General features: G+C 34.1%; 1 protein-coding gene across 11 annotated transcripts in view; it reads left to right on the top strand.

Annotated features, from left to right (window-relative positions):
• DYNC1I2 (dynein cytoplasmic 1 intermediate chain 2) overlaps positions 1–23014 on the top strand; it is a 59959-nt gene that overhangs the window by 19789 nt on the left and 17156 nt on the right. For 6 of the 11 annotated variants that reach the window (XM_025405308.1, XM_025405304.1, XM_025405306.1 and 3 more), the window contains exons 5-13: positions 7533–7648; positions 17717–17812; positions 18020–18182; positions 18288–18387; positions 18888–19013; positions 19909–20055; positions 20407–20520; positions 20823–20956; positions 21812–21956. In XM_025405308.1, coding sequence (XP_025261093.1) covers positions 7533–7648; positions 17717–17812; positions 18020–18182; positions 18288–18387; positions 18888–19013; positions 19909–20055; positions 20407–20520; positions 20823–20956; positions 21812–21956 — 1141 coding nt within the window. Of the gene's footprint in view, positions 1–5010; positions 5071–7532; positions 7649–17716; positions 17813–18019; positions 18183–18287; positions 18388–18887; positions 19014–19908; positions 20056–20406; positions 20521–20822; positions 20957–21811; positions 21957–23014 lie in introns of all 11 variants that reach the window. The other 5 variants (XM_025405298.1, XM_025405302.1, XM_025405297.1 and 2 more) reach the window with 1 other exon arrangement.

Raw genomic sequence — 23014 nt, forward strand, 5'->3', positions numbered from 1 at the left:
TAGAATGCATTCAGTGCCCAAATACTGTTGATACTTTAAAGGGCCTCTAAATAGTTGTGTCAAGTTAATCCTAACATTTTAAAATCTAAAATGGTGTAGAAATTCTCTGTTGGACATTGGGAGAAAAAAACTTTTTTTTGTTAATAATATTTTGACCGTCACATTTAATTAGTACTAGTCAACCGGTTTTATGCTAATTATTTTATATTAAAAATAGTGATATTAATGGATTTAGATTTTTCTGTTTAAACAAACTTTTTGTTGGTTATCATGTGAATGTTTTGGGTGTAAACAGTGTAAAACCTCTCTCTTGTGCTTGATTCCCCATTCGGTAATTGAAAATGTAAACAATTCTGTTAAACAGCTCAATTCTGTTCTATTAAGTCATTAGTTCTACTAATTAAGAGAGTGAATAATAATGCATAAAATGTCAAGAGTAAGGAGTAACTGCTAAGGACAACATTAAGAATGTTTACTGTCAAGTATTCCTTCCTGAACTTGCATCTTCCTTGTAAAATTACATTTCGTGTTTGTTTTAGGATCCCGCATACATGTTGGGTCTTGCTTTTCAAAAGTTCAGTAAGATTTCAGCTTTCTTTCAAAGATCATATTGGGAAAAGTATCACTACTTATTCCTCTTTGTCACACGCATACACACACAAAATAGTATTTAATAGTATCATACTTTTTGACTTCTGAAATGAAATTAAACATAGGTAGTCAAAATCCACAGCTGATTAAGAATGCTTATTTTGGGCCAGGAAGTTGCATGTCCTCACCAAGAAAATCTCTAACACACCTTTTAATAAGACATAAACTGTTAGAAGTTTTATCCTTTTTTTGTCTAGTCCCTCTAGTTGAAGTTGCAAACCAGTAATAAATATCTAAAAGACAGGGCAAGAAAAAAGAAGCAAGTGACTAGATGATCTGTAAACTCAATACTTCAATCAGCTCTTGAATAATCAGGTTATCATTAATGATTAAAAGGCACATAAAGCTTGCCAGCTTGAATTTGAGAAGTGCTTTCCAAATAGAACCAAAATTGCATATCTAAGCTATGCTCTCTTTGGAGGTAAATGACATAACTCTTTCATTTAAGAAAAATCAAAATTTTCTTTTTAGAAATAATGTTATTAGCTTATAGTATGTATTACAGAATAAGGACAATTTGTCTAATGTACATTCACTTATAAGGTTAATTTTTTTTTCGTATTTTGTACTTCTGTATTTTTATACAAATATGTCATTATTCCTTTATTTATTTATTTATGTTTTTGCAGACAGGGTCTCTATCACCCAGGCTGGAGTGCAGTGGCGCAGTCTTGGCGCACTGCAACCTCTGCCTCCTGGGCTCAAACGATCCTCCCACATCAGCCTCCCGAGTAGCTGGGACTACAGGCACACGCCACCATGCCTGGCTAATTTTTGTGTTTTTTGCAGAGACAGGATTTTGCCATGTTGCCCAGGCTGGACTCGAATTCCCAGACTCAAGTGATCCACCCACCTTGGCCTCCCAAAGTGCTGGGGTTATCGGCATGAGCCACTGCACCCAGCCACTGTTCCTTTAGATAATTAATAATCAACTGGCATTTTTAAGTGAAGGGTTTTTTTTCCCCCTTCTACAACATTACCATAGTAAAAATATTTCCCAATATAAAAAATTACTATATTTATTAAATGTCTTTATTTGATATTATACATTATTTTATGTAGATACTATACTGTGTACATTATGACTCATCGTTCCTGATTTTGAATAGTAGATTATTTTAATTCGGTGTTGGCAAGGTTGCTTTCAAAAGTACTTTGACACCTACTTAAGTTTTTTAAATTAATGTGAATTAAAACATGTCCCCATGAGTTTTATGGACAAGCCAGAGATTATTAGAGACCTTTTAGAATATTGTAAATTAATAGAGGGAGTAATGCTGGTAAGAAAAATATTTATTTGTCTATAGAACAAATATTAAGTTACCAACTTTATTAAATACTATGGCTTACCACAGAAGATAAAACATTGATGGTCCTTGCTTTCATAGAATTTACATTGTAGTGATTACATCATGAATTTAAAGATACTGTTGGCTGTATTGAAAAGCCATAAGGGTAGTGTGCTAACCTATGTTTAGTGTGAAGCGTAGTTTTTTTTTAATGATAAATTGTAAAACACAAAAACAAATAGTTAATATTTTTTAAAGTATTTGTTCTTGTTAGATAATGAATACAAAATTCGTTTCTTGTGAGTTTAACAGAGAGAAAAATCCTCTTTTTGAGTGAGGTGACCTTACATTTTTTTTTTTTTCTTTGAGATGACATTTCCTTCTTGTTACCCAGGCTGGAGTGCAGTGGCACGATCTTGGCTCACTGCAACCTCCACCTCCCGGGTTCAAGCGATTCTCCTGTCTCAGCCTCCCAAGTAACTGGCATTACAGGCATGCACCACCGCGCCCAACTAATTTTGTATTTTTAGTAAAGATAGGGTTTCGCTCTGTTGGCCAGGCTGGTCTTCAACTCCTGACCTCAGGTGATCCACCCATCTCAGCCTCTCAAAGTGCTGGGGTTGCAGGCTTGAGCCACCGTACCCAGCCACATCTTTTTAACCTTAATATGTACATTGTCTCCTTTGAGAGCACAGACTCACTTGGAAACATTAATTTTCAAGAGGGCTAAGTATATTCTTTTTTATGTATACACACACACGCACACACAATAATAGAAAATGATGAATTCTACTGAATCATATCCAGCTTTCATAGAGGCAGTTATGATTGTGATGGTGATATTGGCAGTGAAATAATGCATTTCTAAATATGTGACATTTAAAAAGAGTGCCCAGGTCTGAGAATGAAACCTAAGGAACTCATATTGAGCAAACACAATGTTAATGTAAGAATAAAGACAGTTAGAAGAAATATAATAGGAAAATGCATGAAGAAATGTGAGATATGTGTATGCACCTGTACATGTAGTTTCAGTTGGCCAAGATGGTCTAAGATTAGTACACTCAGGGAGTAGGAATAGATAAGACATTATAAAATATGCTATTTAAACATGTTTGAATCACTCTGAGTGCCAAGAATTTCTGTTGGGACTGGTGGTAATTTATGAATAAATATAAAAGGTCATGAGAAGTGATCTCTCTCTAACTTTGCAGATTAGGAAGCTGCATTACATTTGTTATCTCAGAAATTTAGGAACAATTATTCAATGGGGTAATCCAGGCTTCTTGTTCCTTTTTTCCTTTCTTTTTTTTTTTTTTTTTTGAGTTGGAGTCTTGCTCTGTTGTCCAGGCTAGGGTGCAATGGCGTGATCTCGGCTCACTTCAATCTCTGCCTTCTGGGTTCAAGCGATTCTCCTGCCTCAGTCTCCCCAGTAGCTGGAATTACAGGTGTGTGTCACCATACCACACCAGCTACTTTCTGATTTTTAGTAGAGATCAGGTTTCACCATGTTGGCCAGGCTGGTCTCGAACTCCTGACCTCAAGTGATCTGCCCACCTCGGCCTCCCAAAGTGCCAGGATTACCAGTGTGAGCCACCATGCCTGGCCCATTTTTCCGTTTTTGATCAGTTTACTTCTCAAGCTTTGTACTTGCAATTGTACTCTATATGCCTGAAGATGCCCCTAATAAATGTAATCATGTACATGTATGTCCAGTGCATTTTCAGTACTGGCTGTATTTTGAGGTACAATCTTACTTGATTTTAGACTAAAATGACATCTTCAACAAGGAATTTTATGTCATTGGTAACAGAGCTCTTACTTACATAATGTAAAGGCTGTTGACAGAACATTCCTTGGAGACCATCTCATAGAACTTTCGATTTAACAAAGCCTAGGCTTGTTGCTATTCATTGCTTAGTACAAAGTAGATCTTCACTGTGGCTGCTTCTTACATTGCATACACATAACCTTGTTTAAATTCCAAGATCTTTCTTTATATTTTTTAAAATGAAGGATTTCTCTAGGTTCGTTATTATTTTTCTTGATAAATTATACAGGCAGGTAGAGAAACCATTTGTTGTATTAAAACATTGCAGCAACTAAAACTAGTTGTACATTATAATGTCTTACGTAAGTGAAAAATATATTTGACAAAAATGGTAATACTAAATGTATTGTGCTTAACTTTTTTTAGTGGGGACTGTGAACATTATACAGTATCGTACATAATTATCTTATATATTGCTAACCTATATAAATGTCAGTATGATAAAGTACCTTTTGTTCTATTAGTAACTAAGTTTGGCTTAAGTGGAAAAGATGCTCTGTAAGTTACTTAGCCAGCAGGCGATGCTAAAACTTATCACTGAATATTTAGGATTGATATTTGAACATAAAATATTTTTCCAGGGAAAAATCTATTTTTTCCTAGAGACAGAAATCTTTAGTTGTTTTCTTTAAGCAGATGATATGTAAGCCCAAGGCAGTGCTTAACCCATTGATTATAGAAGGGTCACATTTTGGAAACTAGCTATTTTGTATCCCAGTGGGATAGTCTTTGGTTTTATTACCAAAAGGCTTATGTGTTGACTCATTTCCTTTACCAGTATGACAATTTCCTGCACGCATTTAAGGCTTTGGGGAAGATTAAAATGTTAAAGAGGTCTAAATATGTTTGTTTTCATTGGGAATCTTAAAATTTCAACCATTTTATAGCCTAGCTTGTTATCCATAAATAATTACTTGGGTTGTGTGACTTTAGTTGTTCTAAAGCAGATCTATTATTATACAATATTAGTTTCCCATAATCTGCACATAATGTCTTTTAACTATTCTGGGTTGTATGCTTGTATCTTTAACAATAGGAAGCCTATTGCATGCACTAGATGGTTGAGTGACCTGGTGGATTTTTTGTTTTGTTTTTTGATTTTTTTTTTCAATACTAACCAGAACATGTGTTTTTAAATTGTGAATAGTACTTTAGCTTTAGCTATTCATAGAATGTATTTGCTTGACTAACTTATGGCCTTTTTTGCTAATGCTTCATGGTTGTCCTACAACCATTTAGGACGCTGCATTGGGATACAGATCCATCAGTTCTTCAGCTTCACTCAGATTCCGATTTGGGGTATTGAATAGATTTTTTACCTTCCCTGTTTTATAATGAATTTGATTCTTTGTGAAACTGTCCTAATTTTATTTTGCTTAAGTTTATAATATTGTATCATGTAGTAAGGACAAGAGTTACATTTTACTGTGACACCTCATTTATCCAGTATCTTTAGTGAAAGGATACTCTATGTGATGTTCTAGGTACCCTAAGTCCATTTAAGTGTCCAAACTTTTAAAATTATTTCTGTATTTTTAATACAAGTTTTCCATGATGTATTGAAAAACTTCTCAGACTTTTTCTAATATTTTACATGTAATTGAACCTTTTCAGGGTTACTTGATATGAATATTAATTTATTTTTCTGTATTAAAATTCACTGATGATTTCTAAGGTTTTGAGAGTAACGGAGATACTGGTCCTTACACTGTTCATTCATTCATTACTATTTATTCATGAATCTAGAATAAAACTATTCATGAATCTAGAATAAATGAGTGAATGAATGGATGAATAGATTATTCATAGAATGTATGGATGAATATTCTTAATATAATTGTCATTGAGCCCCTATGTTAAATAAATAGATTTCTTTCTTTCTTTTATATTTTTTTTTGCATATTTTCTTAGCGAAACATTAGAAAACTGATGCTTTATAGTTTCTGTATTTATGTCTTTGTTTTTTAGAGTTTTAAAACTTGTTCTTTTAGAAGTTAATGCTGTAAGCTGTATGTATGGTTTTTTAAAATTTTGTTGACATAGAGATAAGATTATTCATCCATTCATTCAATTATTTATTCTAGATTCTAATGCAAATTATAAATGTTTGCTGCTGCCATTTTGCCTGACTCAGATAGCCCTTTTCCCCTGATAATTTACAGCTTCTAAAACATATGAATATACCTTTTGAAATTGTGTCTAAAGTAAGGTAAATAAGCCTTGATTTGAGGCATATAAGAAAAATATGAGTTTCTTGTACATGAACTGGAAGCCCTCTGTATTGGCCACACTGAGGCTTCCCCCGCTGCCTCCCATTGCTTCCTTATTTTCAGTAAAAGTAGCTTTTGGATAAGTGAGGTATTACTTCCCTACCCACCTCCTCCTATAAAATCTTGGAATATTTTGTTTGTTTAATATTATGGTTTTTGTCTGTTAGACTCTGTATGCATTCAAGTTGGTAATTTGTTCCTAATATTGTAGGCTTGACAATATTTTTCCAGCTATGTGAGTGATTTACTTTTTATATAATTTGCATCTTAAAAATCAGAATATAAAGTGTCTTCAAATTTTATTCTTAGACTTCTAGATCACTTCAGGTTACTTAAATCGTCCACTTAATTCTTTGACTATACTTTTTTTCCCTTTCTTTTTTATTTCTAAACTAGAAAAGACATTAAAAAATTGTTACGGCCCACATTTTGGAACATTAATTTTTTAAATGTACTAATTTTATTATACTTTATACTTTATAATACTTTATTAGGTTGTATAGGGCTTGGATTTAGTTACTAAACAGAATGAAAAGAATATTTACATAAGAAAAAAGTTAGATTACCAGTGATAGCCTGCCTTATATTCTGAAAGTTGCAGCAGTGTCTTTATTGTGTATCCTTTTAAGGCAGCTTCATCACTGAGAACCTTTTTGGGAGTTTGGAAGCGTACTTTATTTGGTTTCGAATTTAAACATCTAATAAAACCAATAAAAGATCTTCCAGATAGCTAATAAAATATATTTTTCTTTTGGTTCATTTTCCTCAGCCACAGCTCTCTTTCATTGTCAAAAAAGAATGTGTTCCCTGTATTTAACTTAAACAGAAGTGACTTTAGTAGATTTATGATATTCAAAAGATCTGTTGCTTTAGTCTAAGTAGAATATCTGCACCTTAGTTTGTCCATATATGAATCAAGGACAGTATTGATCATGCAGAGATTAGAGATTTAAAAGTTTTAAATATTTCATTTTAAAGTCCAAATTGATAGTGTAATTCTCAATTTCTGCCAAATATAAGTAGAAAAAAAGCTTTCAGTAGAAACCTGTTTTTCAGTCGTAAAGCTGAATTCTCCTAGTGGCGAGATCAACTAAATGTGGTCTGAGTGATATCCATGTCTGATTCTGTAAAAAAAACCCAGAAAGTACCATATCCCAGCTGAAACCAGTTCTTATAACAACCTTATTCAGTGGTCCACTCTGAAGTTCCTATTCTCTTACTGCATTATTGCCCACACATTTGTTCTAAATAATGAAATTACTTGCCCTTTTAAAATGAAAAATAAAAACACTGAATGATTCAGAAATATCTTTTGCTTTTGCTACCTTCTCATTCTTTTGCTAAAATAAAGCCAATTGTTAATCTAAAATTTCTTGAATAAAATGGATTGAAATTACAATGTTGGGTGCAAATGACTGTTTAATTCTTAATTTTTGAAAATAACATGGTTTGATGTAGTTGAAATGTATTGTTTGTATTTACTGAATTTAGACGAGGACCTATTAAACTTGGAATGGCTAAAATCACTCAAGTCGACTTTCCTCCTCGAGAAATTGTCACATATACAAAGGAAACTCAGACTCCAGTTATGACTCAACCCAAAGAAGGTGAGTATCTATCCTTAGTATAATTGTCATTGAGCACCTATGTTAAATACATAGATTCTTTTTTTCTTCCTTTGATTTTTGTTTTATTTCTTTTTTGCTTTTGTATTTTGGCATATTTTCTTAGGGAAATATGAGAAAACTAATGCTTTACAGTTTCTGTATTTATGTCTTCCTTTTTTGGAGTTTTAAAACTTACTAGAAGTTAATGTTGTAAGCTGTATGTATGGTTTCTTAATTTTGTTGACATAAATTTAAGTCTTTCAGCCCTTATTTTGTCATTAATATATACTGCCTTTAGAAGCCAAAAAGCTTAAGAATGTTCTATTTCTGTCATTGAGCATAATTCTTCCCCAAAAGAGAGTGGGTCCCATAGTAAACAAAGTCATGTAAATTATTTCTGAATAGCACACTGTACCCTGATGTTATTCATACTAATGAATAAATCTAGACTTAATTCTTAAACTTTCTCTTTTATGGTATAGTGGCTCTATTGTGTTGATTAGTTAGTAGCCTATAATTTGTGTATAATATGGGGAAGCATGCACAGACCTATTGAATGTGGAGACCCTTTGGTTCTTAAACCAGAAAGCATTGCAAATAGCTAATGATTCCAGCATAAAGTACTATGATCTCATTTCCCAGTAAGGCTAATGAATTTATATCATACAAAAAAAAAAAAAAAAAAGATTTATGTGAGATCCCTAATACACTTCACAGTATCTTATCTGAAGCTTTTGGGGCCACATATTTATTAGAATTCCGAATTTTTCAGATTATATAAAAGTAATAAAACATGTATATCATATGTTAACACTCCAGTAGTATTTTGGGCATTAATATTTTGGCAGCAAAGCATGTGAACATAGTGAGTGAGAGAAGTAATGATTATAAATAGCTTTACCTCTGGTCATGTCAGAGTTTACCATCAAATGAGTTATGGATTTTAGAGCTGTTAACAATTTTGGAATAGAAGTTTTATCAAATGTTTGAATTAATGTATTTTTAAATTTTTAATTAAATTACCATGTTTCTCCATTAAGGAAAAACAAAAGTTATATTCATTGCAGAAAGTCAGAAAATACAGGTAAGCAGAAGCGAGGAGAAATCCTTGAAATCCCTGTCTACTGCCAAAGAAAATCTTTAAAATTTCATATTTGCATATACCTAAAACAAAATTAGGATTGTGGCCGGGTGCGGTGGCTCACACCTGTGCTAGCACTTTGGGAGGCCAAGGCAGGTGGATTGCTTGAGATCAGGAGTTTAAGACCAGCCTGACCAACATGGTGAAACCTTGTCTCTACTAAAAATACAAAAATTAGCTGGGCGTGGTGGTGGGCGCCTGTAATCCCAACTACTCGGGAGGCTGAGGCAGGAGAATTGCTTGAACCCAGGAGGCAGAGGTTACAGTGAGCCAAGATTGTGCCACTGCACTCCAGCCTGGGCGACAGAGCGAGACTCCGTTTCAAAAAAAATTAGGATTGTAGCTGTTTACAACCTTTTGACTTAATAATAGATCATCACAGACACTTTTAACTATTCTCCTTTTGCTGTGCTCTGAGGATGGAAATGAAATAAATACATTAAACTTTTCCTTTCACTCTTCTCAAAAGGGGATAACAACATTATGATACATATAATTACACTTTCAAAATTTTGAGGAAATTTTGTTCAAGTTGTTTGTTTGTTTGTTTGTTTGAGACGGAGTCTTGCTCTGACACCCAGGCTGGAGTGCAGTGGCGCCATCTTGGCTCAGTTCTCCCACCTCAGCTTCCTGAGTAGCTGGAATTACAGGTGCCTGCCACCATGCCCGGTTAATTTTTTGTATTTTTAGTAGAGATGGGGTTTCACCATGTTGGCCAGGCTGGTCTCGAACTCTTGACCTCAGGGAATCCACCCACCTTGGCCTCCCAAAGTGCTGGGATTACAGGCATGAGCTACCGCGCCCGGCCATGTCCAAGTACTTTTTACTTGGCCATGTAAATTTTCTGTGTATTCATTGTTTTTCATTCCTGCTGCTCCATTGGTTGGTAAGATAGCTTTTGTAGATGCAAGGTCCTCATCCTAACAGAAGAAAAACACTGATGATAAACTTGCTTGAGACATAAGCAACTTTTTTTAAAAAGGAAGGAAAGAAAGTGTGGAGCTGTCAGTATGAGAATACTAATACTGCAGGATTCTATAATTTCTAGAAAATATTATTTTGTTAACTAGTATATTAATTTGGTGAGTATTATGTCTGCCATTTAGGAGCTACATTAGTAGATATGCTAACTCAGAAAGTGAGCAGAATAGCCAAAACGAAGGCACCGTAACTCATTTAAAAAAATAAATTTAGGCCTTTTTCTTCATCTGATAATTTGGAGATTGTATTTTTAGTTACACTATTACACTTATGGTACAGTGCATTTTGGATTGTTTCAAATATAAAGTATTCTGAAAGTATTTTGAGTAATGCCTATTATATATATAGTTATACTCAGTTTAAGTGAAGCCTTTTTTTTCTTTTTTTTTGACAGAGTCTCACTTTGTCACACAGGCTGAAGTGCAGTGGTGCCATCTCAGCTCACTGCAACCTCCACGTCCTGGGTTCAAGTTATTCTCCCTTCCTAGCCTCCTGAGTAGCAGTGACTACAGGCGTGCGCCACCACTCCCAGCTAATTTTTGTATTTTTGGTAGAGATGGGGGTCTCACCATGTTGGCCAGGCTGGTCTCAAACTCCTAGCCTTAAGTGATCCACCCACCTTGGCCTCCCAAAGTGCTGGGATTACAGGCATGAGCCGCTGCATCCAGCCAAGACTTTCATTAAAAAAAATTTTTTTTCTAATTACTATAGTGGTATATCATAGAGAATTTAGAAGTACAGAAAGGATATAGAGAGGAAATGTCTTTGATACTGCTGTGTACCACCCATTGTTAATATTTTGGTTCCAATGAATATGTCTCCAAACAACTTCTTTAACTTGGTGACTAAAAATTATAACACCAAGAAGTGCCTACCACATATCAGGCATAGTATGAGACACTTTACATCATCAGTAATGCTGTCACCAAAGCCCTGAAAGTTAGGTATTGGTTTTGTTTACACACCAAGAAGCTGAAACTGAAAGAGTTAGTTTATCGAGCATCACATAGCTAGTAGGCTGTGATTGTAAACCAAATATGACTGATTCTAAGGTGTACTTTCTCTCGCCACTGAAGTAGCAACTCCTGTTTTTCTATAGTAACCTGTAGTAAGTTGTTTAGTTTATATTATCTAGCACTGATTCTACATGTTTATAGATTATTTGCTCCATATAGAGGCACTAGCTTATCCTTTCTTTGGATTTGTCATCCTTTTAGTTACAGGTTGAGGTATATAAGTGAAGGGGAGGAAAAAAATGCGTCCTGATACGATGGAGGTATCCTTACCCTTTGGAAATATTTATAAAAATGAGATATTTGGGCAGTATCCTTTGGGGAAAAAATAAGATAATTTCTTTTCTCTCTCATTATAGTTACTTTCATGTCAGGACCTCTTACATTAAGTTTCTTTTCCCAAATTTTTATAAGTTTTAGAAAGAAGGAAAGAGAAAAACCTTGAAATTAAGGTTTTATAATGGAAACACTGTGTGCTTAACTGTTCTTTTGCTTACCCATCACTTTAATACAGTGGTTCTCAAACTTTGCCTGGTTGGTTCCCATTTAAGAATGATGTAATGAATTCCAAAACTCACCGTAAAACAAAATTGGTGAAATCACAATTGGCGTGTAACAGACAGCAAACTGAACTTCGGTAGGCAGTAAAATCCCTGCAGAAGTAATGTAACTTACCAAATTGAAGGTAAAAATTGGTCATAGACTTAACTCTTACCTTTCTTTTGTATTCTTTTTTTAAATAAAAATGGCCAAGCCTATTCCTTTAAAAAAGCAGTTTTTATTCTGCCTTGTTTTTCTTTTTCCACCTTCTGGCCACCTTCTTGCTTTCAAGTTTACTCTGTAAGTTGGTAGTACTGTCTCTGAAGTGCGGTGCTTTGCTGTCTTAAAGCACCTACTGTGAATGAAATTGACTAGTACCATGTGACTTCAGTCAATTTTCTTCTCAGCAGGTGAAAGCTTCTCTTGGCAAGAACATGGTGCCCACAGATATGCTCCTGAAAAAGTTACTTTCTTTACCTTTTAAAAGTTTTACCTCTTTTGAAAAATGGCATTATTTTTTCTTATTCACTTCTTCTGTATGGTTTTTTTTTTAATTTTGCTACTTTTTTGAAAGATTATTAAAGGAAAAAGAAATCCTGAAGGTTACCTAATCTAATCAGCTTGTTTATCTCTGAGGAAACTGAGGTTTAAGGGGATTAATTGGTGAGCCTGAGTCCACCGTCTGAGAGAATATCAGGCATACATCCAGAAACTGGTACTTGATTTCTAGTGAAGTGCCATTTCTCTTATTCCATTTCACTTTCTTATCTGTGAAGGAGTTTATAATTACTGTTGGTATTGGCTTAGTAGCCAGATATGTTTTCTTCAATACCTGTTGATTAGCTTCATAGTGTGTAGAAAATTATTATATGTGAATATCTTGTAATCACTTATTGCATGATCTTAACATTTGGAATTCTCTCCCAGAAGACCAAATTTGTATGCCTTCTGGTTAATACATCGTCCTTATCTAAAATGGATTTTTCTGTAATCCCAGCACTTTGGGAGGTTGAGGTGGGGCAGATCACCAGAGGTCAGAAGTTTGAGACCAGCTTGGCCAACATGGTGAAACCCCATCTCTACTGAAAATACAAAAATTAGCCAAGTGTGGTGGCACACACGTGTAATCCTAGCTACTTGGGAGGCTAAGGCAGGAGAATCGCTTGAACCCCAGAGGCAGAGATTGCATTGAGCCAAGATTGTGCCATTGCACTCAAGCCTGGGTGATAGAGTGAGACTCTATCTCAAATAAATAATTAATTAAAATGGATTTTTAAAAGATTCTGGAATGAATAACACATTTAATAAATTAGTTTTAACCCTCAGAGGACCTATGAGAATATAAATATAATTGAAAATTGAAGCATTTGTTCTTAATCTTGATTGAAAGACTTTAACCAGCATATCTGAAACCCTGGCCTCAGAAAAATGTAATATTTGATGAGATCACAGATAACATGACGTATGTAAGAATGCTAATACTGCCAAAATGAAACCCAAATTTTATATAAAAAAGACTGTGATTGGTCAAAGTGGTGTGTGCCTGTAGTTCCAGGCACTCAGGAGGCTGAGACAGGAGGATCACTAGAGCCCAGGAGTTTGAGGCCAGCCAAGGCACATAGCAAGACCCGATCTCTTAAAAAAAAAAAAAAAAAAAAAAAGGCCGGGCGCGGTGGCTCAAGCCTGTAATCCCAGCACTTTGGGAGGCCGAGACGGGCGGATCACGAGGTCAGGAGATCGAGACCATCCTGGCTGACACGGTGAAACCCCGTCTCTACTAAAAAATACAAAAACTTAGCCGGGCGAGGTGGCGGGCGCCTGTAGTCCCAGCTACTTGGGAGGCTGAGGCAGGAGAATGGCGTAAACCCGGGAGGTGGAGCTTGCAGTGAGCTGAGATCCGGTCCCTGCACTCCAGCCTGGGCGACAGAGCGAGACTCCGTCTCAAAAAAAAAAAAAAAAAAAAAGGCTACAGAGAGACAAATTTTGTGTTAAAGGAAGTGGTATAATTAAACTATTAGTCGTTTCTTATTTCCCCCCCAAGCTAGCGTTATATCTATATTGAAATCATTTCTGATTAAAAAGTCAGCTGTGTATTTTTCCCTTGTTGAAAAGCCAAGGAAAGCCAAGTGACCTTGCATCTTATTCTAGACGGTGTAAAAAAAGAAAAGGAATGGATTCCATTGATACATTCATGAAGCTTTGTCCCAATGAAGATTTTCTTTAATATACATTTGATTTTAAAGAGTAAGGTATAAGAAGATGAAATGATGGACAAATGGATTGAAATAGAGTGATTCAAAATGAAATTCACCCAGAAAAGAAGGGATTTTTTGAAAATATTAAAGGAAAATCATTCCTATGTAATCTGTATTTTTAAACTAATGATTAAAGCATTTTCCTCTAATATTTTCATAGATGTTTGTGAAGTTATTCATAAGTTGAATTTTTATAAGTCAAATCATATTTTTATATGCAGCAAATGTCCTGACTTTTAGAATTCAGTGTCAGCTTCCTTTATACCAGGAATAATCAGACTACCTTATAAGTTAGGAATTTTTCATAGGATATTAAATTATCTTAAAATGGGATGCACCGTTATAATAAAACTACATTAGTAAATTGATGGACAACAAACATATTTCCTGAACGCCAGTGCACTAATGATGGGATTTGTTTTTCACTTCCTATTGAGATTGAATCATTAAAAGTGATAGATTCATAAGTAGCAATGTTTGTTCAGTAAGGATTTTCTAAGATACTGTATTACCTTTTAAATGTCTTGTAATATTTTAAAATAATTCAAAGTATGCTTTGTGACATACTCTTAGCTTATCTTAAAGGTATCTTGAATGTAAAATGTATCTTAAATGAGGTACAGATGAGAAAACTTGCTCTGAACGCTCCTTCCTTCAGTTTAACAAAAGCCACCCATTTCACAGATGATTTAACTTTGATTAACCTACTCCATTGTAACAGGTTATTCCAACAACTGGAATTTCATTCTTTGGTGTTATTTCTAGGTGCAGCTTAATTTACAAAACAGCTTTTCTTTCTGTCTCACCAAAATACATCACAATTTTGATGTTAACTCAGTAAAAATTCAGTGGTTCATTAAACCTAGTTTTAGCATTCATTGACAAGAGATTTGTCATTTTAAAAGTAACTGCTACTTTTATGCACTCTTTACTGCTCAGTTTATAACCTTAGATTCCTTGTCAGAGAAAGCATGGAGTTAACCACTTAGCATATTGTAATGAATATTCATCAATAAATTGATGTGACATGGCAGCCCCATTTTTCAGTCTTCCTGCTCTGTTACAGTCTTTTCCAGTTTTAAATATAGCTCATCATGTAATAAGGACTAGATTAGAAAATCTTTAGAACTGTAATTTTATTTTTTTGGCCATGTTAATAGTCCTTTGGTAGCTATCATATTAGCTTATAACAAGAAAAGCGTATTTGTTTCAGAAGAACATTCTTTAATCTGATGTTATTGATGTTAAGCATTTTTGTCAAATATTTAGTAAGTTTGATAATTATTTAAGATCAACCTTACAGCAAAAAGATTGCATTTTACAGTTTTTAAGAACAGCATTGTTTTTATGTTCCTTGAAATTTAATCATTTTTATGAAGCCTAAGTACCAATGATAGTTTTAAAATCTGGTTTTAATCTATGTAGAAAGGGAGGGTATGTACTTTAATTCTAAAATAAAACCCTGAGAGCATGTGTTTAAATAGTTGATACTCATCATTCAGCTACAACTGAAAAAATTTATATGGACAAACAGGCATGGCACATGCTGTATAGTACACAGATATAGATCACTGTCTGACATATTTCATCTACATTTTAAATTTTAAAAGGAAAAGAGTGTCTATAAACAAGATCTTTTCTGTTAAATATGTAAATTATGAGGTCACTTAGCACTAAAGTACTGACCATATGCATTATGACAGGAATTTGACACCTGTCATTGGAAATGGTACTTAGAGGCCGTATAATACAACAAAGTTGAAGGAGAAGAATAAGATGTGGGTAGGAGGCTGTAATTTATAATTCACAGTGCTCAAGAATGACCCGTCCTGGGTGATTCAAAATTCCTATCTTTGATTTTAGGATTTACATACAGTGAACCCTACTAGTAAACAAACTTGATTAGGGTAACTGGTAGCGTTAGCAGAAAGTGGAGAATATATGTATATTCTTACAGTGAATTTTTAGTTGAAGTAGATGTCCTGTATTCTAAAAGACAATTTGTAAGTTAAATGTAATAAAATTATTTTATTACATTACGCCTGCAGGTGACTTTATGGAAGAATTTCATTCTAATGCTTGAGTAATGTAGTATAGAATTGCTACCAGTTATACTATTTTCAGATTAATAATTCGTTGCATATGAGAATTCATCTAAAAAGGAGTAGTGTCTTTCTGTTTCTCTATGTGATTATTTTGCCCCAAAAAGCTTTTCATTTTTTTAAGTAGCACAAAAGCTGTAATTGGCATGCTTTGTAAGGAAGTGTCAGTGTGCAAGAGAGTGGCGATCACTAAGAATTCTTTTACGTGTTCTTTCCCCTTTGCACCACTGCCTCCTCAGCAGGGTCACTGAGATCACTAGCTTTTCTTGAAATGGCCATTTTCACTGGCAGGTGCATTATACCCTGTATTTTCAGATTGTTTTTCCATTCTGAATGTTTGGCAGGTTGATTGCTCTGGCTGCATTGACGGAGAAAGGGCTGACAAATGTGGTTGGGCTGGCTGAAAAGACAGTGATTACTGTTTTCCTTTGTGGCTGATTGAGGCCCTTGAAAGGAAAAATTTTAACCTTCACCATTTGGTTCAAAAGTATGAGCATATATTGAAATCACTCGTGCCATTTATCCTAGTTCTGTAAACTTGTCAGAACGTAAAAATCGCTCAATTTCAAGTAATGCAGGATTGGCATACGTCATTATCATTTTGATTAAGTTGGAGGTTGTATCATTGTGTGCATTATACAGTGTCATTTAAAGCTTTCTTTCCACAGGTACAGTTATGTTTTTATTGCTTATACTATAGAGTTAGAAAGATTTTCATAGCTCTCTAAACCTAACACTATGTGTGTGGTTTGGCAGCTGGTGTGGCCTACAAGCTGCATTTTGTTTGCAGGGTAAAGGCTTGTCTTTAGGCCTCCTGGAGTGCTGGTAATTGCACAGACCCGCCATTGGGGAGAGACACAGGATTGGAAGCAGTGAAGCGGAAGAATGTTATGCCATCCCATTGCCACCTTGTAGCAGAAAGACACAATCCCAGCAGTGCCATCTGGTTGTTGCTATCTAGTCAGCTGGCCTGGCTGCTGGGACCATGACTTGGCAGCTGGTTCCCATTCTTGACCATTCTTTTGTGTACGTCGTATGTATGTGTGTTTTAGATAATTTTTTACATGAGTCAGGGAAATGACTATAACAAGTAAAGTCCCCTTATTGAATAGGCTCTCATTACTTGAGCTGCACTCTGCTGCAGATGCCTGCTGCTTTTCCCTTATAGACAAATAACGCATGTGTTTAGGCAATAAAAATAAACATTTTCTTCATAAAAACCCATCTCAGTGTGTAGCAAAAGAAAAGGTAGGCAGGGTTATGTGTTCTATAACATTTTAAAATAAATGATTTTAAATTACTTCCTGGTTTGGGATGTAAGAGATTTAGTAATTTTTTAGAAGTCTTATAAACATTGTATATTATCCCAATGTATACTTTTATTCAAATTAAGAAAACATTATTTTAAGTGCTTATTGCCACATCATGTAACAATAGATGATGAGACTTGCATTTAAAATGACAGAATAGAAAATGTGGTCTTACAGCTATTATCTTCAAAATCTGCCTCTCAAATAGCAACCTGAGAGTTAATGTAAGCCATCTTTATGCCATATGAAGACCCATTAGACACTGATGGTTTCAGATCACAAGTAAGCAGCCAGCTCTGTAGGCTATTTTAGACATTTGATTTTCCTCATTCTACAGCATTAATGTGTCAGCATGCTATATAAAACTATGCAGGAGTTGCATGTTGTTCTGTCTAGAATGATAAATGCTTGCAAGCTTTTAGAGACTTCATGAGGAATTCATCCTAGTTGCTTATATATCTTATTTCAGTTTATGTAGCTACAGAATTTAGGGTGGCTGTTGCTGAGGTACCACATAGGTATGTATAAAAACCAAGAGGTTCCACTTAATTATTTGATTATGTTGATAAAAATCCCTATTATTTGTACTTGTTCTGTCCTGTCCGTGGTTTAGTTTTGCTTTTATCTTGGGAGTTGTGATACCTTCTGAAATACTGTCTCAAAAGTTACCAGCTATTTTCATTAAAATAATTTATTATATCCTTCTTTTTTTTTTTTTTTTTTCAGATGAAGAGGAAGATGATGATGTAGTGGCTCCTAAACCACCTATTGAACCTGAAGAAGAAAAAACTTTAAAGAAAGATGAGGAAAATGATAGTAAAGGTATCTTAAAGAATTAAACTTTAAAAAATTTTGTTGATTTCTGTTAAGATTCCTTTTATTACTTATGTATTAAAGCAGTATGAAGTGCTGTAAATCAAATAAGTGAATCTGATTGAAAACCCCACATTCATTGATCCATACTGTGATAATGAGTTGATGTGATTTGCCTGACATAAATCATACTTCAAAAAATTATTTATTTTCCAGCTCCCCCTCATGAGCTGACTGAAGAAGAAAAGCAACAAATCTTGCACTCTGAGGAATTTTTAAGTTTCTTTGACCATTCTACAAGAATTGTAGAAAGAGCTCTTTCTGAGCAGATTAACATCTTCTTTGACTACAGTGGGAGAGATTTGGAAGACAAAGAAGGGTAATGTTAAATTGCTAAGATCTTTAGCTTCAATAATGTTAAATTACTTTAAGAGTGATAAAAATTATAACACCATCTTTTGTGGGGGTTGGTCTTTTTTTGTAGAGAGATTCAAGCAGGTGCTAAACTGTCATTAAATCGACAATTTTTTGACGAACGTTGGTCGAAGCATCGGGTTGTTAGTTGTTTGGATTGGTCATCTCAGGTAAAATGCAACAAAATGGCTGCTCTTAACTCATTTTTAAAATTATAATTAGCAGGTCATTTTATTTTAATTATGGGAATTTTGTGTAATAAATCAATATGTATTATTTAAAATTAATTGGATGATGGCTCTAATGTTAACATACTCATCTTATGTACTTTAGAAGAAAGATTAGAAGCATTGTTTATTTTTAAAATTCAGGACTTGATGCTATAGGCCAGTTTTACTAATTTCAGTTGCTCACCAAATCCTTTGTGTAAAATTTGGACACATATTTTAATTAAATGTTTTAACATTAAAACATTTAAAATAATTAACTGTTCTAATTTAAAATTGTACTAATGTCCCAGTGAGCGTAACGCTAGAGATGTCTCTCTTGATGAAATGTTAGGTTTTTGTATTTTCAGAATAATAATCTGATAAAGACAAATGACTAGGAATATAAAACAGTTCTTATTATAATGCATAGCCTTTCTTTTCCTCTTGATTCTTCTGAGCAGTATCCGGAGTTACTTGTGGCTTCTTATAATAACAATGAAGATGCCCCTCATGAGCCTGATGGTGTGGCCCTTGTATGGAATATGAAATACAAAAAAACTACCCCAGAATATGTGTTTCACTGCCAGGTATGGTGGTCTTTTAACAGTCTTCCCTTCCTCAAGTTTAAGAATTCATTGATGAATTAAGACAAGTGCCTTTTTTCTTTTCTTGTCAACATAATGATTTCATTGGATTGGCATTTTACTAAACCACTCCATATTTGCAAACAGATGTTAACAGAAAACTGAAGACTTCTCAGTTCAACATGATCTGCCTTTTGTAGCTTTTCTGACATCTCTTATAATGTTTAATCACACCTAAAGTCCTTTGCAGTTGTGATTTTCTTTTATGGTGATTGACTGTATAAAAGGAATCTTTTATAAAATGTCTTTCCTACAGGGAGTTTCCCAGGAACTTATTTGTGAATATACAATTAGATGGTTGGCCCACTGAATTACTTATACATGGCCTGAGGAATTGGAACTAAATGGTTTTAAGTAGAAACATATGGTTGAAGTAGAAAACAGATGCAGATTTTTAAAGTAGATTTAGTAGGTTAGAATTTGCAAGCCTTTTCTGGTTGCTTAAGTTAAAATATTTTAATAATGTCATAATCTTGAGTAAACACTTACTTGAATCAAACTAGCATGTACTCTACTGTTAGATTACTGTCTCAGAGGCTAATGCAGGGCTAGTTATCTTTTTAATACTATAGTTAAATAACTTTTTGCTTTCTTTGATAAATTGGTTAAACCTACTTATGTAAACAGCCATTACATTGGACTTTTAAGCAAAAAATATCTTAAAGATACATTTTTATATTTCTGAAACAGTGAAAACTTTTAATTAATTTAGTTAGTTTTTTATAACCTCTAATATCATACAATGAAGAAAGAAATATTTCGGAAATAGATTGGTTTTTAGAACTTGTCAGGCTTTTTTCATTTGAATCTCAAGTATGAAAATCTTACTTATTTGCAGTCAGCTGTGATGTCTGCCACATTTGCAAAATTTCATCCAAATCTTGTTGTTGGTGGTACATATTCAGGCCAAATTGTGCTTTGGGATAACCGTAGCAATAAAAGAACTCCAGTGCAAAGAACTCCACTGTCAGCAGCTGCACACACAGTAAGTAAATAAGGTTATTTCCATTAGGCTTCTGTGCTCCTTCACCCTTAGCTATAATACTTAGTGTAGTGGCCATCAGAGTCATCTCAGAATGCACTTCCTTTGGTGTATGAATTCCTCACCATTTAGCAACCAAGAATGAAGGCCGTCTTTTTTTTTTTTTTTTTTTGGAGATTTATTGGAAACTCATCTGTCTTCTGTGACAACCTTCTGTTAATAGCAAACTTCACATTAAGAATACCCACAAGTTATGGGACTTGATAATAAACAGAATGCTTATAATTAGACTAAAAATTTTGTTTTGCTTTTTGGTAAAATAATCCCTGAAAATTTTTTTTTTAATATCTCTAGCACCCTGTATATTGTGTGAATGTTGTTGGAACACAAAATGCTCACAATCTGATTAGCATCTCTACTGATGGAAAAATTTGTTCATGGAGTCTGGACATGCTTTCCCATCCACAGGTGGGTTATACTTGGGAAACTGAAATTTTGAGGTAAATGTTATGTTTTACATGTGTGTATACCTCAACTTATGTTTCTCATAAACTGTTTTATAGTAGTGTTACAACAGTTTATAAGCTGAAGCATGTTTAATATAGTTTTTTATGTATATATTTTACTTTGAAACCTGCTTCATTTAATTGAGGTAGATTTATGTAAATAATACAGTAAAAGAATTGTTTACAATCAAAGACTAGAAGTTTTTCTACAGAAATTTAACATTGCAAGTTTACAAACTAATTTTCTCAGGTTTTTCTATGTAGGATAGCATGGAGTTGGTTCATAAACAGTCAAAAGCAGTAGCTGTGACATCTATGTCCTTCCCTGTTGGAGATGTCAACAACTTTGTTGTTGGGAGTGAAGAAGGTTCTGTGTACACAGCATGCCGCCATGGCAGGTAAACCTAAACTGGAATTTGCAATAATTTAAAATTCTTCCTTTAATCCTATTGAAACAAATTGCCTTATTTAAGTACAAATCTGTCATAGATCTACTTGTTATTTGTGACGGATTTTTTGTGTTCAGGCACATAAAATTAAAAATACCTTTTTGTATAAAAGATAATTTGGGATTCATTCATGATGTGTGCTAGATTTTGTGGGTTGTGGTTTTGTGTGTGTGCATGTACTCACATAAGTTAGTGATAGGCAGGAACATTCAGTAGTTACAAATACAATATACACATGCCAATATTGACCTATAGACTTATAAATGAGATTTTCAGCTGTTATCTATTTTGGTGTAGTTGGACTTTCAGCATTAGTTCAGTCTCCTGATAATTGTACAGTAATGTCATACATATTTTAAACTGAGTAATATTTCTCCTTCCATTCTGTCTGTTTTGAAATCGTCTAGCTGTACCTTATTGCTTCCTTTAAAAAAAAAATTGCCCAGATTTCATCTCAAATATAGATCACCTTCACTTCAAAGCTTTTGATTTAAAAGTAGCCCTGATTGTCTCTCTTAAATGTAGTGTATCTTTGTTTCTATTACACCATTTCAGATACTGGACTTTTGAGGTCTGTTGTCAACAGCATGATGTTTACAGTTCCAAAGGTACTTACTGCTTTTGTAGTATTACTAAATGTGGATGGAATAACACTCAACAAGGTTAATTCTGATAAGTTATGAGCACAGAGTTAAGTCTGTCAAAATTAAGTGAAGGCCTGATATATAAACCTATAATAAAAAGTGTGTGTATTTGGTCTACTTATAGGAGACTTCGCTAACATTTTCACTTTTATGAAATTAGCAAAGCTGGAATCAGTGAGATGTTTGAAGGGCATCAAGGACCAATCACTGGCATCCATTGTCATGCAGCTGTTGGAGCAGTAGACTTCTCACATCTTTTTGTCACTTCATCATTTGACTGGACAGTAAAGCTTTGGACAACTAAGGTATCTAAAATATAGATGTCTGCTATTTGCTCAGGTTTCTGACACAAGGTGGTGATCTGATACTACACAGGAATGATGAAAACCTTTTAAATCACAATTGTTTACTAATAGATGAAACCTGCTAAGAAGTTACACAGAGCATGAGTGAACTACTAGATGTTGTAGTTTTTATAAAAGTATGCTAACAAGTATGGTGACCCTACACAGAATCAAAGACCAGTCTTCCCACCACTTCAGTCTTTTTGAATACAGAACTGTTTACCCTGAACTGCATTGGGGAAAAAGCCCTGAGTATCTCGCATAGCACCTCATATAGTTGTCATTCAGCTCAGCACAAAAGCTATGCATTTGCCCTTTGGAGAGTTTTTAACAGCTTATTCATAACTACAGTGGTTCACAGAGTTGATGAGAAATAGGGAAAAGAGAGAGAGAAAGTGATTTATAATTAAGTCGTGTATAATATGGCTGTATGTAGTAAACTGGAATCCTTAGGAAAGCATTGTGTAACATCATGGATGCATATATTTTTTGTTATTCTATGATAAGCCATTTAAATAATTTATTTTGATTTTAATAAACTTCAGTATTTAAAAAACCCATTTATGTGATAAAATGATTCCTGATCCTTCAGTAATTCCAGATAAATGTGACATTGTCTTACCTGTTAAAAAGTCTCAAGACAAATCCAAGTAGGCAACATTACCTCCTGTGATAGACTTATAGTTTCATTTAATCTCATTTTATAATGAAAGTGCCTTAACTTTGCTGTCTAGTTTTTCTGTGGTATTACATTATTGTTGGGAAAATGCATACTAAGCATCAGATTCTATTTAAATTAAATTCTAAGGTTTTTTTTTTCTGTTTCCATCTGCCTTATCCTAAATATTGACTTTTTAAATAATCCATCATAAGACAAAGTTTAGAGATCTTTGGTTCTTCAGTTTCTGTGAGAAAACCTAATGTAAGAGATGTTCTTCACTATTTTAGTGAACTCCTAATTATTTATCAAGTGTTGGCCTTAGAAGTCTGGGATGAACTCATTATTCATTCTTGTCCTT

This window comes from Theropithecus gelada, chromosome 12, assembly GCF_003255815.1.
Source record: "Theropithecus gelada isolate Dixy chromosome 12, Tgel_1.0, whole genome shotgun sequence".
In the NCBI taxonomy this organism is placed as follows: Eukaryota; Metazoa; Chordata; class Mammalia; order Primates; family Cercopithecidae; genus Theropithecus; species Theropithecus gelada.